We start from the raw sequence: 13820 nt of genomic DNA on the forward strand, positions 1-13820 counted from the left end.
TTATAAGCAAACATAGTCAAGGAGTAGACATTACTTTAATTAAACAAATATAGAATGCGTCCATAAATAATATTTTTGAAATTAGTTTTATTTCATTTAACTTTTTTCAGGAAAATATTTATTACAGTGCCTAGTGAATACAGAAAAACAAGCAACCAATAAGATAAATATGTTCAACAAAAGTACTTACAGGTACATTGAGGTAAGGGCTTATCCCAATACCCATTGGACTGGCAAGTCAGCACAGAAGATCCAAACAAAAAGTACCCAGAGTTACAGTCATAATATACCATGGAGCCAAAGGTGAAATTTCCATATTCTATCTTGCTTTCCCGAATGGAATTTGCAGGAATTCCAGGATCGGAGCAATTCACCACTAACCAATAAAAGAGCAGCAAATTAAATATGATCTTAAATTTCTGAGTAATTTCATGATTCAACCATAAACATGAGAAAGTCTGCAGATGCTGGAAATCTGAAGCAACGCATACACAATGCTGGAGGAACTCAGCAGGTCGGGCAGCATCGATGGAAATGAATGGACAGTCAGTGCTTTGGGCCGAGACCCTGAGTCCTGAAGAAAAGACTGAAAACATGGACTGCCTATTCATTTTCATCGATGCTGCCCAATCTGCTCAGCTACTTCGGCATTTTGTGTGTGTTGCTTTTAATTTTCAACCATTCTGCTAGTGAATAACATCTATATTTAGCATTTTTAAACTAGAGTTAGTGATTCAATTTGAAATGACTAAAGTAATGTATTATAGCATATGCATTTTTGCAGGACCATGCTTCTTCAGATAAATCACTATTTGACCCTGATCTCCTCTCTTCATTTATCTGGGAAGAGATAATGAAGGACATCCAGATAGTGTACTCTTGAAACATTATTCACATTTGTTCAAAGTAGTTCTTGTTTCTCTGATTCTAACCCTACTAAGATAAACGGAGCCAAGCTGGGATCGCTTCGATTCTTAGATTGGTTTCAAGGGAATGAAAATCTGAAAGACTAGTCACAAAGCACAGAATTTAAATAATCACCAACAAAACGAAATATCCTTTTTATTTTTCACCAATGGCTATTTCTTTGAAAATTAAATATCCCTATTCCCTTTGAAGATGTAAGAAATAAAGCTGATTTACCATAGCCAGTACTGTATAAACTGTTATTCTACAAATTATGCATGTAATATATTCTGAACTAAGTAACTGATAGTGCTAGATGTTCCTTATTCTTCTGAATTCAAAATTGCTAAATTCAAAAGATTGGAGTTTTTACCATTCCATTCTGACCATGCTGCATTATTCAAATCATGTCATTCACAAATTCAGTGTATTTTTAATGTAAAAGCATCATTGGAATATTAATGTGGAATCTTTCCATGCAAATGTGTATGTGGGAAGCTGCTGATCATTGTGAGCAATTGCTATTTCATCCAAGTTTATTTGAACATCAGTTTAAGGGTATCTATGTATTATTTCTCACTATTGAAAGTTTACATATACAAGTTACGAGTAACGGGAGCAAAACCAATCTTAGAAATATAGAGGACTATGCGTAAGCCGAGCAATTTCTAAGGTTGGGACATGTTCGGCACAACTTTGTGGATCGAAGGGCCTGTATTGTGCTGTAGGTTTTCTATGTTTCTGCATTTTATTCCAAGTTGAAACAGTAAAGTCTTTGCTTCCAATCCTTTGTATACACATATTAATCTTCTTCAAGTGATCTCAGCAGGTGTTGCTCTGTAGTCTCCCACTCTGCCTAATTATAACATTGCATAGAAATCAGACGCAATGAGATAGAAATGATTTTTTAAATCTCTTGGATGAAATATCATTTTCAAAACTGACATTTCCAAATTTGATTCAGCAGCAGCGCCTAACAGAAAATTGAATTAGAGCTTCCTGAAATTTACTATCCATAATTTACTGTGCGGGCTCCCAACGTTTTTTATGTCATGGACCAATACCATTAAGGAAGCGGTCCATGGAGCCCAGGTTGGGAGCCATTGATTTACCGGAGTGGGGTGAATTTGGATGGGGAGAGGGAAGGGTGGCAAGAATTATGGTATTGTTTTATCACAATGCAGTGAAATCAGCTGTGTATCTTACCTTTACTTCAAGCCCTCTAAAACAAGACAAACTGCAACATAAACATGTCATAAAAAGACAGAAGATTGGCTGACTTGTAGGTGGCAAAGAATCAGAATAAAGGTGGCCTTTTCTGGTTGGATGTCAGTGCCTAGTTGGTGTTCCGCAGGGGTCAGTGTTGGGACAAATTCTTCTCACGCTATATGTCAATGATTTGGATGATAGGATTGATAGCTTTGTGACCAAGTTTTCAAGGGGGCAAGTAATGCTGAGCAGGCAGGGAGTCTGGTCAAACATTTGGACAGATTAGGAGAAGAGGCAGATGGAATACAATGTAAAGAAGAGTATGGTCATACACTTTGGTCGAAGGAATAAGACCATGCACTATCTTTTAAATAGGGTGAAGATTCAGAAATCAGAGGTGCAAATGGATGTGGGAGTCTTCGTGCAGGATTCCCTAAAGGTCAACTTGCAGGTTGAGTCAGTAGTAAGGAAGACAAATGCATTCACTTCAAGAGGGCTAGAGTATAAAAGCAAGGATGTAATGCTGAGGCTTTATAAGGCATTATAAATATTTGGACTATAGTGGGCAATTTTAGAACAGAGATGAGCAGGAATTTCTTTAGCCAGAGGGAGGTAAATCTTTGGAATTCATTGCCATGGGTGGATATGTAGGCCAAGTGATTGGCTGTATTTAAAGCTGATGTTGATAGGTTCTTGATTAGTAAGGGGATAAAAGGTTACAGAAAGAAGGCAGGAGAATGTAGTTGAAAGGGATAATAAATCATTTGTAATGGAATGGCGACTTGATGGGCCAAATGGCCTAAATCTGCTCCTAAGTCTTTTGGTGTTATGGTCTAATTCAGTTTCAAATTAAGCTGATAAAACATCAGATACAATTTAAGTCCTGAATAAGAGTCTTGGTCTGAAATGTCGACTGTTTACTCATTGCTATAGATGTTGCCTGACCTGCTGAGTTGGTGTGTATTGCATCAAATACAGTTTGATGTTTATGCTAAATATAAAATGATATCTCTCAGTCCACCTTGTCAAAGCTCTTTGCTGTTTAATTGTCTAACTGTACTGTACTTTCCCTGATATGATAACACTCTATTCTTCATTTGTTTTCCTTTTGTGTTGCCTTAATATAGAACAGACTCATGGACTGAATGGCCTAATTCTGCTCCTATATGCTATGGTCTTATGTATGGAATGATCTGTCTGGATGACATATAAATGAAAGTTTTCAATTGGATCCCAGCACATGTGTCAAAAATTAATCAATGACCAATTAATGTCTTCAAAATGGATTCCTCCATAGCAAAAAAAAACATCAGTGCACATAATGTGATCAGTTCAAGTGTCACAAGTGAATAAAATTGAATTGAGATTGTTTCATATTCCAATTGAACTTTACCAAAATTCAGAAAAATCCTGGTTGTACCATTATTAATATCAGTTTTCCAGGGCTTCTGACTTAATATTAGCATTTCTTGAGACCTGATGAAGCTGCATACTACAAGGTAAACTAAAATTCTGAACATAATCTGAACGACTTTAATACCACAATCAAATCCAAATGAAAGTATACTTAATCTATTACAATACCAACTCATATCAGTGTTTGGTTTCTTCATGCATACAAATTATTGCAGTGAATGATATAATCACAGTCATTTTTGACTCTTACCTCTACACGTAGGGATTGACTGGCTCCACTGTCTGTTTGTCTGACACTGGGCTTTGGCTGACCCATCCATCACGTAACCAGTGTTGCAAGAGAACGTTACAACATCATTCAGATTGAAACCATTTCCGGATGTTTTTCCATAAACTGGATTTCCAGGATGACCACAACTAATTGCTGGAAGAAACACATAAGCGACAATCTGAAGTTCCTAAAGTAACTTTTGAAGTACTTATAAACAAGCACTAAAGAAATTAATAATAGTTCTCTTAAATTAACCAGTAGCATTGATCATTAACTAGCCACCAAAAACTTTGATCATCCTCTGTAATGATGGAGTAAACTTCCTCTCTAAGCAGATAAAATAAGCATATTTATTTATATGATACAGCATGGAATAGGCCCATCCAGCCCAGCAATTCCCTGATTTAATCCTAGCCTATACGTGGGACAATTGACAATAACCAGCTAACCCACCCACTGATATTTCTTTGGACTGTGAGAGGAAACCAGAGCACTTGGAGGAAATCCAAGTACAAACTCCTTACAGGCAGCGACGGGAATTGAACCCAGGTCGCTAGTACTGTGAAGCTTTGTGCTAACCAATATGCTGCTGTGGAATAGTGCACTGACTGGCTCTGCGTGATTGTCGCTGATTTGACTTGATGCAACGTTTTGAGGTGTCCATGTTGCACTTTCCCCTGCAGCCTTCTTACAGTGCCCAGCATCATAAAATAGCGGCTGCATCACGAAATTGAGATTATTGCCATACATACAAATGCAATGAATTAATTACTACTTCATCTGAGCACGTAACATCAGCTAAGCAGTATTCTCAAGAGAAAAGTATAAAAACATACACAGAATACATTGAACAATACAGCATAGGCACAGACCTAACCCCAACAGAAACACACACAGAGTGTTGAAGGAGCGCAGCAGGTCAGACAGCTTCAGGATAGAATAATCTCCCTTTGGAACAGATATGAGGAGGAATTTCTTTGTAGGTTGTATTTGGATATGTCTCTGTACCATAAAGAGACACTCTCTATTGTTTTACCTTACACTACCTCAAAACACTGTTACAATGAATTGATCTGTGTTCTTATCGAATGTTGATAGAGAGGACGTGGAGAGGCTGTTTCCTATAGTGGGGGAAGCCTAGGACCAGAGGCACAGCCTCAGAACAGAAAGATCTCCCTTAAAAACATAGATAAGAAGAAATTTCTTTAGTCAGAAGATGGTGAATCTATGGAATTCATAGCCACAGATGGCTGTGGAGGCCAAGTCACTGGGTGTATTTAAAACAAAGGTTGACAGATTCCTAATTAGTAAGGGGATCAAATGTTTCAGGGAGAAGGCAGAAGAATGGGGTTGAGATGGAAAATAAGTCAGCCATGATTGAATGGCAGAGCAGACTCGATGGGCCGGATGGCCTAATTCTGCTCCAATGTCTTATGATAAATGATCCATTTCACTGTGTGTTTTGATGTACATGTCACAAATAAAACTAATCTTCCTTTATTTTTCTTTCTTGTATTCTGTTAATCATCGCAAAATTGACAAAAGCTTTGGAAAGGAGCACAGAAAAGTCATTTCATATACAAGTGACCAAAGAAAGATCAGCATTTGGAAGAACTCACTGGTGGGAAGGTTTGCAGTTGGACCCGGATGAGCATTAAGGGAATACTGATCAATTGTGTAGGAATAATAAAAGCAAATTTATTTTTTTTAGCTTTTTGACACTTCTTAGTCTTGACGATATAAATACATGGAAGGATTCAGAACATCCAGGAAATAAAAGAATGATAACCGAATTAAAAATATACACCTGAGCTGACATCAGTGGTCCTGAACGATGGATGCCGCCTTTTAGAGGCATCGCTCCTTGAAGACGTCCTGGATGCTACAGAGGCTCAAGCCCATGATGGAAATGACTGAGTTCACAACTTTCTACAGCTTCTTTTGATCCTGTGCAGTAGCCTCCACACCTCCACCACACCCCCCCCCCCCCCCCCACACCCCAGTTACCAGTGACTCAGCCAGTCAGAATGTTCTCCATGGTACATATGTAGAAATTTGTGAGTGTCCTTAATGACATACCAAATCTCCTGAAACTCCTAATGAAGTATAGCTGTCGTCATGCCTTCTTTATAATACATCGATACCTTGGGACCAGGATAGATCCTCAAAGATGTTGACACCCAGGAACTTGAAATTGTTTCCACTTCTTATCCCTCTATGAGGACGCTGAGTGCAAGGTTGTTGTTGCGGCACCACTCAACTAGCTGACATAGCCCATTACTGTATGCCTTCGTGTTTATAGAATAGACATTATATTAAAGAAAATTCCAGCTGCGCAGCAACAGGGGACATGTGCACATGAACATTTTAGTTACTGCGCGGCCGACTTAGAGGGAACAGTGGAGGGGAGGGGGTATGGAGTAAGAAGCTGAAACAGGATAGGTGGAAGGGGTAAAGGGCTGAAGAAGAAGAAATCTGATTGGAGAGAAATACGCAAAGGCATTGTTTAAGTCTGTCTTTAAAAATGTGAGTTTAGTTTTATTCTCATTAAACAAAAAGCACAAAGATGACACAGTGTCAAGAAATAAACAAAGTACTGCTGCTTACTCAACTCAAAGATACCCGCAATGAATTATGCAATGCCTTCGATCTGTAATGTAGTTCCTGTAAATTACTACCCTCTAGTGTGTATTAGCAGCTTGATCTATCCTTAAATTAAAAAAAACATCGGACCAATAGAATAAATATATTTTTCCCCCGGATCCTGCATTATAAAATTAATAATAGCCTTTTCCCAACATCAAGCATTACTTTCAACTTCAAACAACACAGGTGAAACCTTCACATCAAAGAAAAATACCTCCTGCTGAAGCACACTAAAATCAATGTTATAAAGCAGCTGCAGATAAAAGGAAATAACTATAAATATCAGGAATCTGAAATTAAAAACAAGTTTTCTTGGAAGTTCTAAATCCAAACATTAGGCTGCCTTTTTAACATTATAAATTTCTAATAAAGTATTGTGGCAACCCACTTTCTGCGCAGGCGAACCGGCTCACAAATAGCCAGTGCGCGGGGGGGGGGAGACTTTGGTAATGCACCTCTGACTTCATTTCCGCCCAGAGAGGGCGGGCGCTAGGGATTAAATGCCAGCGCCGCAAAGTTTGAATAAACTAGTCTCAAAACGAATTACCGACTGTGTGTCGTTATTTCAGTGCTGTGTGTAGCACATCACTACATTGGTGACCCCGATGGTCCAAATGGGATTTGGACCAAAGATAACCGACTCTTCATCTGTTCACGCAGTTTCGCTAAAACTGCCGACTTTCTGGACGCTGCCACCACGTGTGTGGTTTAGCCAAGCAGAAGCCCAGTTCCAGATTCGGCAGATATCCTCTGATTCCACGCGTTACTACCACGTGGTGAGCGCCGTTGACCAGGAGGCGGCCGCCCAGGTTGCGGATTTCATACAGTTGCCCCCAGAAGAAGGCAAATATGAAGCATTCAAAGCGCTGCTCATTGGGACCTTTGGCCTCTCACGACGTGAGTGGGGTGCCCGCCCGCTTCACCTGGATGGTTTGGGAGACAGACTGCCATCAGCATTGATGAACGAGATGCTGGCCCTGGCTGACGGACTCAGGCCCTGCCTCATGTTCGAGCAAGCTTTCCTAGAGCGACTGCCCGGGACATACATCTGCTGCTGGCTGACGCAGATTTCAGCGACCCCTGGAAGGTGGCGGCCTGGGCAGACATGCTGTGGAAAGCCAAGAGGGAGAGCGTGGCGTCCGTCAGTCAGATTACCAGGTCGCGTGCCCAATAGCAGACCAGATTAGGCCCAGCAGGGGGGCACACACAACACAGAGACGGGAGTGAGGAGGCCAGTGAACAATGGTGTTTCTACCACCAGCGGTGGGGCACAAAAGCCCGCCGTTGTCACCCGCCCTGCAAGGGCCAGGGCCAGCTGCCGCTAATGACTATGGTGGCTGGCCACCAGGACAGCCTCTTGTACGTTTGGGACAAACAGTCAGGACGCCATTTCTTGGTCGACACCAGAGCGGAAATCAGCATCTTGCCCCCGACGGGGTATGACACCCGCAACAGGAAGCCAGGACCCACCCTCAGGGCCGCAAATGGCAGCACGATACGGACCTACGGCACCTGCACAGTGCAGCTGCAGTTCGGCCGGTTCACGTGGGACTTCACACTGGCCACCGTGGCCCAACCACTCCTGGGGGCAGACTTCTTGCGAGCTCACAGCCTGCTGGTCGACTTGCAAGGGAAAAGACTGGTACATGCCAAGACTTTCCAGACGTTCTCCCTGGGTGTAGCCAAGTTGCCGGCCCCACACCTGGACTCCTGGCGGAATTTCCATCGATTCTGACACCGCAGTTCACGGCAGCCATGCCCAAACTCGGGGTACAGCACCACATCCCGACCAAGGGACCACACCTCCACACCCGCACATGAAGGCTCCCCCCAGAAAAGCTCCGCCTGGCGAAGGAGGAGTTCAAAAGGATGGAGGAATTGGGGATCGTACGGAGGTCCAACAGCCAATGGGCCTCCCCCCCGCACATGGTGCCCATTGCTGCTGGGGTTGGAGACCATGCGGCGACTACCGCAGACTGAACGAGGCTACCACTCCAGACCGCGACCCCGTGCCGCACATACAGGAATTTGCAGCAAACCTGCACGGGGCAAGATTCTTTTCCAAAGTAGACCTCATCTGGGGATACCATCAAATCCCGGTGCACCCTGAAGACATCCCCAATACAGAACTTATCACACCGTTTGGCCTATTCAAGTTCCTCCGAATGCCGTTCAGCCTGAAGTATGCCGCACAGATGTTCCAGCGGCTAATGGATGCGGTGGGACGCGACCTGGACTTTGCGTTCATCTATTTGGACAACATCATTATAGCCAGCACTTGTCGCCAGGAGCATCTGTCCCACCTCTGCCAGCTCTACTCCCGCCTGAGTGATTTCGGCCTCACGATCAACCCGGCCAAATGCCAGTTCGGTCTCGATACCATCGACTTCCTGGGCCACAGGATTACCAATGATGGGGCAACACCTCTGCCCCCCAAGGTAGACGCGATCCGCCACTTAGCCCGGCCCAACACGGTCAGAGGCCTACAGGAGTTCATTGATATGGTGAACTTCTACCACCGTTTCCTCCCCTCAGCAGCCCGTATCATGCGCCCTTTGTATACCCTGATGTCGGGTAAAAGCAAGAACATTACTTGGGATGAGGAGGCTGCGGCCGCTTTCGTTAAGGCCAAGGAAACCTTGGCAGATGCCGCGATGCTGGTGCACCCCAGAATGGACGTTCCGACGTGGATGCATCCAACACAGCAGTGGGTGGGGTGCTGGAGCAGCTCATCGAGGGGCGCTGGCAACCCCTGGCGTTCTTCAACAGGCACCTACGACCACCCGAACTCAAGTACAGTGCTTTCGACTGGGAGCTGTTGGCACTGTATCTGGCAATCCAGCATTTCAGGTACTTCTTAGAAGGCAGGCCGTTCACCGCATTCACAGACCAGAAACAATTGACCTTCGCGTTCACGAAGGTGTCCGAACCCTGGCTGGTTCGCCAGCAGCGATATCTGTCCTACATCTCCGAGTACACGACGGACATCCAGCTTGTCTCAGGAAAGGACAACGTCGTGGCGGACGCACTCTCCAGACCAGCTGTCCAGGCCCTGTCCCTGGGGGTGGACTATGCAGCACTGGCGGAGGTGCAGCAGGCAGACAACGATATGCCCAGCTAAAGGACCGCAGTCTCAGGTTTGCAGCTGCAGGACCTTCTGTCCCGGCAGACTGGAGGCGGCAAGTTTTCGACTCCATACACGGTTTGGCACATCCATCTATCAGGGCAACTGTCCGGCTGGTCTCCAGCAAGTTCGCGTGGCACGGACTTTGCAAGCAGGTCAGTGAATGGGCCAGAACGTGAGTGCAGTGCCAAACAGCCAAGGTGCAGCGGCACACTAAAGCCCCGCCGCAGCAGTTCGAACCCACCCACAGGAGGTTCGACCACATTCATGTGGATATTGTGGGCCCCCTATCAGTGTCCCGAGGAGTGTGGTACCTCCTAACTATGGTAGACCGGTTCACGAGGTGGCCAGAGGCGGTCCCGCTCACCGACACATCTGCCGATTCCTGCGCCCGAGCTCTGATTGCAACCTGGGTAGTACTGGCCCACATTACCTCTGACAGAGGTGCTCAGTTCACCTCCAGCCTGTGGTCGGATGTGGCCAGCCTGTTGGGAACGCAGCTACACCACACTACTGCCTACCACCCACAGTCGAACGGACTAGTGGAACACTTCCACCGTCACTTGAAGTCGGCTCTCATGGCCCGCCTGAGAGGACCTAACTCGGTGGACAAGCTTCCCTGGGTCCTGCTTGGAATTCGCACAGCGCCCAAAGAGGATATACACACCTTGTTGGCCAAGTTGGTGTACGGCGCACCCCTGGCCATCCCAGGAGAGTTCATACCAGCCCCAAGGGGACAAGACGAAGAACCCGCAGCAGTCCTGGACAGACTACGTGAAAGGCTGGGCAACCTGGCCCCCGCACCAACTTCACAGCACGGACTGACCCCGACCCATGTACCCAAAGACCTGCAGAACTGTAAGTTTGTGTTTGTATGAAGGGGCGGATGTCAGGTGCTGCTACAGTGGCCGTACGAGGGGCCGTTCAAGGTGATCAACAACAATGGGTCCATGTACGTTCTGGACACTGGGGGGAAAGAGGAGGTTTTCATGGTGGACCGACTCAAACCAGCCCATGTGGACTTGGCACAGCCGGTCGAGGTTCAGGCACCGCGGCGCAGAGGCAGACCTCCCAAACAGAGGCTGATCCAGACTGTGGACATTGGGGGGTGTATCGCCAGTTCTGGGGGGGGGGGTTATGTGGCGACCCACTTTCTGCGCAGGCAAACCGGCTCACAAATAGCCAGCGCGCAGGGAGAGACTTTGGCGTCATTTCTGCCTGGAGAGGGCAGGCGCTAGGGATTAAATGCCAGCGCCTCAAAGTTTGAATAAACTAGTTTTGAAATGACTTACCGACTGCCTGTCGTTATTTCAGTGCTGTGTGTAGCACATCACTACATTTCGCTACAGTATCTTGATGCCGATGGATACCTCAGTGAATTTCAGACATCCGACGTTGGAGTTCAATTCATCTCTGTAACCCTTCTCAATTTGTAGCCTTTTGATTTGAGTTTTGTTGTTCATGTCTAACTATCTTTGCTCGGAACATTGGTAGATATGCTTTACATTTTATTTTTCACTCAATTACTGCTGATAAGTGTTTTTTTTTTCTTTTGCAAACCTCCTCTTCAAATGTAAACCAGCATCAAGAACCCCCACCACCCAGGACATGCTCTCTTCTCAGAGCTGCCATCAGGAAGGGGGTACAAGAACCTTACATCCCGCATTACCAGGTTCAGAAAGGGTTATTACCCCTGAAACATCAGGCTCCTGACCCAGTGTGGATAACTTCACTCACCAACACTGAACAGATTCCACAACCTACAGACTCACTTTCAGGGACCCTCCGACTCATGTTCTCAACATTTATTACTTACTTACTACAGAATCAATGAAAAAAAGACTCACAAACTACCAATATACAAAATATGCCAAACTTTACAAATACAAATAAATAAACAAACAAACAAACAAATAATTAATTAATATTAACAGCATGAGTTTTAAGGTCCTTGAAAGTAAATCCATAGGTTGTGGGATCAGTTCAGCATTGATGTGAGCGAACAGCAGAACAGCATTTCCCAGCAAGCTTAATAAGTCTTAACAAGTTTACAAATTTCGGACTTTGAGGAAGAGGAAAAATATCACAGGAAAAGAAGGAAGAGTGGGTGGGAAAATGATGGGTTTTGTTATTTGTATGGATGGTTTAGGAGCCATGTAACTATTTTCTGTCTTGTATTTTGATTTGAGCCTTTTTATTATGGCTAATGTTAATTTGCCACATGGGTTTGGGCATGATAGAAGTAAAGGAGTATAGTCACGTATTCGCCCTTTGTGTCGTTAGTTTAGGAAGAGATAGACAGAGCAGGGATGAATATTTTTTGTTGATTGCTGACTTTGCTTATTATACTTGTATCACTAATTCTTCAAACTTTGTTAATGTTAATTTTGTTATCGTTACTGTTGATAGCTCATCTTTGCTGATTTTATAATAGAAGATCGAACATAGTTTTATCAACATGGAACTCAGTTTTTGGAAGCATTTCACACAGTGTTTACACCATCGCTCAGTCTCTGAGCCGTTTTGGTTTGTTTTCTAAGTAGCCACAACAGATGGGAATTTCATTATTTTAGGTTTTTGCATACGTCAAGGGCTTGGTTTTCTCTGTATGGCAGCCAGACTCTAAAGAATGTAGGATCTCATCCTGTCATTCCGTGTGATCGCATTTCTGGAGTTCCTTTGTGTCCTGCTCATTGGAAAGACCCACAGAAAATGGATATTAACTCAAAAACATTGACAGAAATGGCAGCAGGCCGGAAGGGTTCCATCAGATTTTCCTCAGATAACTGTCATCCTTTGTTTCCATATCCAAGCCATAGCAAGCTTCAATGGGAGGCTGTGTTTGGCATGCAGGCATTCTGAACCACAAATAAAATCATTTGGGAGCCAAGAGATGGAAAGAATTAAGCAGGGAAGTTGAGATGATGAATTAGGGGAGGAAAATTGAAGTCTGCATCTGAGGAAGGTCTGAAGACTGGAAGAGGTAGAAGATTGTGGTCTAATGCAAGGCAATGTAAGAAGTGGATTGAACTCAGGATCTAAGGCTGGGATGGGGATAAATTAAAAATGCATCTAGGAAAATAGTGGGTGAGAAAAAGGGTGATTTGAAATGCTGTAGGTGATCAGAAGCACAAAGTAGTTGAAAAGGATTAGAGAAGAATATAGTAACACATACAGGACTGTGCAAAAGTCTTGGGCACATATATGTAGATATGGTGCTTGTAAATCTGCTGGGAGCAAAGGATGTTGGGAATGTTGAGAGTGGAGCACCATGGGAGGGGTGTGGGACAGATGGCAGAGAAGGAGTGCCAGGGCCAAGTGGCACAGGTGCAGATACACCGAACACTAAGATACCACCCAAGGTCACTTGATTCCAAACAGCTGGTTTATTGATCATTACTAAATGTGTCCCTTGTGCTTCCTGCTTCATCCCCTTTACCCAACCATGATCCCCTTCTCCCTAACCCCTTCCCACTCTCAGTCCACAATAGAGACCCATATCAGAATCAGGTTTATCATCTCTCACATATGTCATGATTTTTTTTGTGTCAGCAGTACAGTGCAATACATAAAATGACTACAATACTGTGCAAAAATCATAGATATCCTATCTATATATAAGTGTGCCTAAGACTTTTGCACAGTCCTGTAAGTTTTGTGAATAAATACGTTGCATCCACTGGTTTAATTGGACAAATCTAGCAAGTTGCAACCAGTAAATGTCACATCCTTTTGCATATCAAGTTTTCTCAATCCCAGAAAGTTTAGTCAACAACCTGCAGATAAAATAGTAATCATTTAAAAGGGAAAAAGTCATATAAGTGGGTTACTGCAACTGCCCAGCTGTTAGATTGATAGCCCCTACACACCTCTCCTCTCCACCTGACTCCATTAAAAACTATATTTTCTTTTATTTATTCATCAGATATCATTGGCTAAGTGCCAACATTTTAATGTGTAATCTTAATTAGTCCTGAAAACAATGGCTTGAAGGCCATTTTGGGGACAATTAAGATCAGGTATAGTATTGTGGGCTTCGTATCAGATTAATCAATAAATATAGAAGGCTTCCTTCCCTGAGTTGCATGAATGAACCCAGATGGATTTTACCTTACAATGATCCAGCTATTTTTATGTCCATTAAATAATTATGCTCTGCGGAAGGCTAGATAGGATTTAAGATCAGTTCAGTAGTTGAAGCTTCTGGAATCAAATCTAATAACTTTGTTGTCGTATCTTCCAAGCCAA

At 43.8% G+C, this 13820-nt stretch overlaps 1 protein-coding gene across 1 annotated transcript in view; it reads right to left on the reverse strand.

The window, feature by feature from the left end:
• Nucleotides 1-13820, reverse strand: part of csmd3b (CUB and Sushi multiple domains 3b) — a 2186187-nt gene that overhangs the window by 101400 nt on the left and 2070967 nt on the right. The window contains exons 54-55 of the mRNA XM_059983996.1: nt 3782-3955; nt 191-376 (exon numbers count right to left, since the gene is read on the reverse strand). Coding sequence (XP_059839979.1) covers nt 191-376; nt 3782-3955 — 360 coding nt within the window. The remainder of the gene's footprint in view (nt 1-190; nt 377-3781; nt 3956-13820) is intronic.

This window comes from Hypanus sabinus, chromosome 1, assembly GCF_030144855.1.
Source record: "Hypanus sabinus isolate sHypSab1 chromosome 1, sHypSab1.hap1, whole genome shotgun sequence".
Classification (NCBI taxonomy): Eukaryota; Metazoa; Chordata; class Chondrichthyes; order Myliobatiformes; family Dasyatidae; genus Hypanus; species Hypanus sabinus.